Source organism: Mesocricetus auratus, unplaced genomic scaffold (genome assembly GCF_017639785.1).
Source record: "Mesocricetus auratus isolate SY011 unplaced genomic scaffold, BCM_Maur_2.0 Super-Scaffold_100028, whole genome shotgun sequence".
Lineage (NCBI taxonomy): Eukaryota > Metazoa > Chordata > Mammalia > Rodentia > Cricetidae > Mesocricetus > Mesocricetus auratus.
This window is the reverse complement of record NW_024429209.1, coordinates 25,150,793-25,154,510: the sequence shown is the minus strand read 5'-3', so window position 1 is coordinate 25,154,510 and position 3,718 is coordinate 25,150,793. Positions and strand designations below refer to the sequence as shown.

Below are 3,718 nucleotides of genomic sequence, written 5' to 3'. Positions count from 1 at the left end.
ATGCAACACATCCTAAAACAAACATTCCACAGCATAAACAAATGTAATACATCTTCAAGTAATAGTCCACAACAAGCAACTCACAGAAAAAAGCTGATCTGTGGATACAGGTGGATGGTATTGTACTCGAGAGGGCATTGGGCAAAGCCTCAATGAACAACTACTTGCCCCCAGGCTGAAACAAACTAGTGTGTATGTGTGCGTGCGCATGCACGCGTCTGCATGCAAAAACAAACAAAAAACTACCCCCAAATCAAACTGGCTGCTCATCCTTGGCACAGCGCTGCTACAAAAGCACAGCCAGAGAGGCAGCCCTGCTGTTCATGAGTAGGACTAACTGAATAGGTCAGGACACATCCACATAGGTAGAAAGTATGAAAGTCCACAGGAGTATAGAGATGATCTTGGCATCCAGTAATTTTCCTGAGTGCCACAGAGCAGAGGTCAGCAGCCAGTGGAGGAGCAAGTGCCTTTTTCCATGGCCTCTCATGGCTGGAGAATAGAAATAGAATTAAGTTGCCTATGGTCAACATTTGACTTCATGTGAGGATAAGCAATCCTCCAGTCCAATATTTATAAAGCATACACACAGACTCCCTCAGATATAATGCAGAAATACCCTCAAAACCCCATGCAGGCAGACATGGGCCCACACATGCATGCAATGCACATACCATGTACATACTTAGAAGCAGGCATGAACTCTATCAAGATCCATGTACACAGATGAAGGTACACAGGTCCCTAGTGCCTACAGGTAGAAGCACAAATACCCTCAGAATCCAGAAACACTGTATGTGCCTTCTCAACATACAGACACACACAAACAAACAAAAACCTATCTCTCAGCTACTCACTTGGAACTTACTGGGTGAGTGACAATCAGCAAGATTCTAAAACACACACACACACACACACACACACACACACACACACACACAGAGGGGGGTGATGGGAAAGTAGGTGCAGGGAACATGGGGATAGAATCCCAGACCACCAACTGCAGGCACTGTAATTCAGTACTGGGGTAAGGGAGGACTTGCTTCCAGGAGGTTCAATCAGGATAGTAGGACCCCCCTCCCCCGGCTTTCTCCACTCCTCTCCCTGCTCATTCGCATTGTAACCAAGGATGGGTTGGGACACCAACAGGCAAGTGGGTCTTGGAATCCACCCTCCCAGATGGCCAAGACTAACTGTAACCTTTGCTAAAGCAGAAGGTTCATACCTCCCCCTTTATCTTATAGCTGCCTAGACACTGAGAACCCAAGGCTACCATCTTCTAGCTACAAGGCATTAGACAGAGGACAAGTCAATGAAATATCTGGAAAAGCAGGGGTTTGCAAGCAGTAGGGAGAGTGAGGACTTGACTCCTGAAGGCAAGGACTTTTAGATCCAAAGTGGCTAGAGAAGCACTTAAAAGTTACACTTCCATATAAGCAACAGCCTTGCTTCTACTTATTGTATATTGACGATGGTAGGTGGGGTTGCTCTGGGCCACTCCAACCCTTAGCATCCCAGGAGAATGTACAGCTGCTCTCACATGAGCAGAACTTGAAAGTGGGCTACACTTAGGAAGGGGAACTTTGTGCCCCACTATTGCCTGGGTCCAGGGTGGATAGGATGGCCTCAGAGAACTTGAGGTTGCTACTGTAGTAGCATTTCTGATTGTTTCTTTCCCAGAATCCAGCCCAGGAGGCCCCTGCCCAGATATCAGCCTCCAAGCCCTATCATGATGCATGTTTCTGAGTGCCCAGAGTCCTCCAACAACTGAGGCTACTAACTGCTTCCCCACTACCATAAGCACTAACTTGTCTGAGGACAGTAATACCTAGCCCACACCTTCTCTGAGCCACTACCTATACCCCACGTTCTCCTCCCAACTGTGTATTCCATGATCTGTGCTGGTGCTTCCAGCCAACATCTCTGAGTACCTGCTGTAGCACTGACCCTTTGGGGAGCCTTCAACCACTACAGCATTTTCTCCAGCATCCACTTCCTAGTTGTGATAAGTGTGGACTACTACTTAGTGGTGCTGCCACTGTCCAATCCCATGGATTGCCTATGTACCCGGAGAGGGACAAAAGTTGCCAGCCTTTGCATTTGGCTGGGTATCACCATCATGGGTCTGCCCTTCTTTTCTTTGCCCATGTCTACAGCAATGAGTTATAGGTACCTGGTTCCTAGCCAGCCACATTTATACATTGGTTTTGGGCTTTGCAGTGCCTGAGAACATCGTCTGCATGTTATATGTGGATCTACTGCCCAGATTGCATAGCATGAGACTCCACTCAGGTGCTAAGGTTCTGGGGAAGGCCAAGAGGAAGGTAACTGTCCTGGTCCCCACTGTGTTGACTGTGTGCCTTCTTTGCTGACCGCCCTTTTACCTGGCCTCTGTTGTGTCTCTGACTACAGACATGGTCATTGGCATCTTGTATGCTATTACTAGCTCAGCTATGCCAAGTCATGCCTCAATCCTTTCTTGTATGCCATCCTAGATGACAACTTCTACAAGAATTTATGCACCATAGTCCTATGTCAGGAGGCCTGAGCATCCTTGCCATTCACCACCTCCAAAAGCAGTGGTTGACCCAGCTGGGAGACATTTGGCCTCTTCACACTTATCCCTGTGTTCGACATACAGACAGCTCCAAACATGACATTGCCTTTCTGTACCTGTCTCCTAGACATCCCCAGGGAGAGAGTAGCAGGTATCTTGGTCCTGGTAGCAAGCAAAAGTCTGGTTACCCAGAGAGGATATACATATAGAGGGCCCCATAGCTAATTCTCTATGTGTCCTGGGACAGGACCCCTTGTAGAACTGAGAGTTTATAAAAGCACAGGAACTTTAGCGATAAGGCCAGATATTGCTGTGACCCAAGATTCTGACACCCTCATGGCATATGCCATCCTCCTACCCACCATGTACTCAGCTTGCTAGAGCACTTGGACCTTCGTTTAAACCAGACAGTACTGGCTGACTTTGCTGTTCATACCTTCAGTTAGCCCTTAAGTGTCTATTGCTGTGGCCTATTGTGCAACAAAAACTTAGACACCAAGAAATAAAGTGGTTAGCTTCTGAGGGTCTGAAACTGGGGAGTGGCTCATTTGAAGGCTTTGACTCAGCCTCCCACGGGACTTCAAGCGGAACACTGGTAAAGTCTAGGTCCTCTGGAGGTCTCTTTCAAAAAATCCTGCTCCCATGACTACTGGCAAGACATGGATGCTCTACAAGCTTCTGGAGTGTTCTCAGATCAAGGAACTGGGGACCTGAAGGTGAAAAGAAAAACCGGACAAACACTTGGTGTGGCCTGGTCTCAGGATCCACTCTCAACCCCTATACATGCTGAACATTAGAGAGGAATAGTTGAAGACAGCCTAGCTGTAGGCACTTTGGGGGTTTTGTTTGTTGGGGGGGGGGTGGTTTTTTGTTTATTTGGTTGGTTGGTTTGATTTGCTTTTTCTGGAGGGGGGAGGAGAGGTTGGGTTTTATTCAAGGCAGGGTTTATTTGTGTAACATTCTTGTCTCTCCTGGAACTCGCTCGGTAGTCCAGGCTGACCTCAGACTCACAGATATCCACCTGCCTCTGCCTCCCAAGTGCTGGGATTAGAGGCATGTGCCACCTTGTGGGGCCCTTTTTAAGCCACCAACCCACACCCACAGCTCTGCTGAGATCAAGCTGTGCCTAAGCCTGCTTCTTCACTATGCAGTCATACTTCA

General features: G+C 47.9%; 1 protein-coding gene across 1 annotated transcript; it reads left to right on the top strand.

Annotated features, from left to right (window-relative positions):
* Positions 1-1,471: 1,471 nt before the first annotated feature.
* Positions 1,472-2,548, top strand: Npbwr2 (neuropeptides B and W receptor 2). The gene is given in 7 exon segments (XM_021229730.1): positions 1,472-1,478; positions 1,833-1,899; positions 1,901-1,956; positions 1,959-2,135; positions 2,138-2,170; positions 2,173-2,442; positions 2,445-2,548. Coding segments are annotated over 7 exon segments (714 nt in total).
* Positions 2,549-3,718: the final 1,170 nt, after the last annotated feature.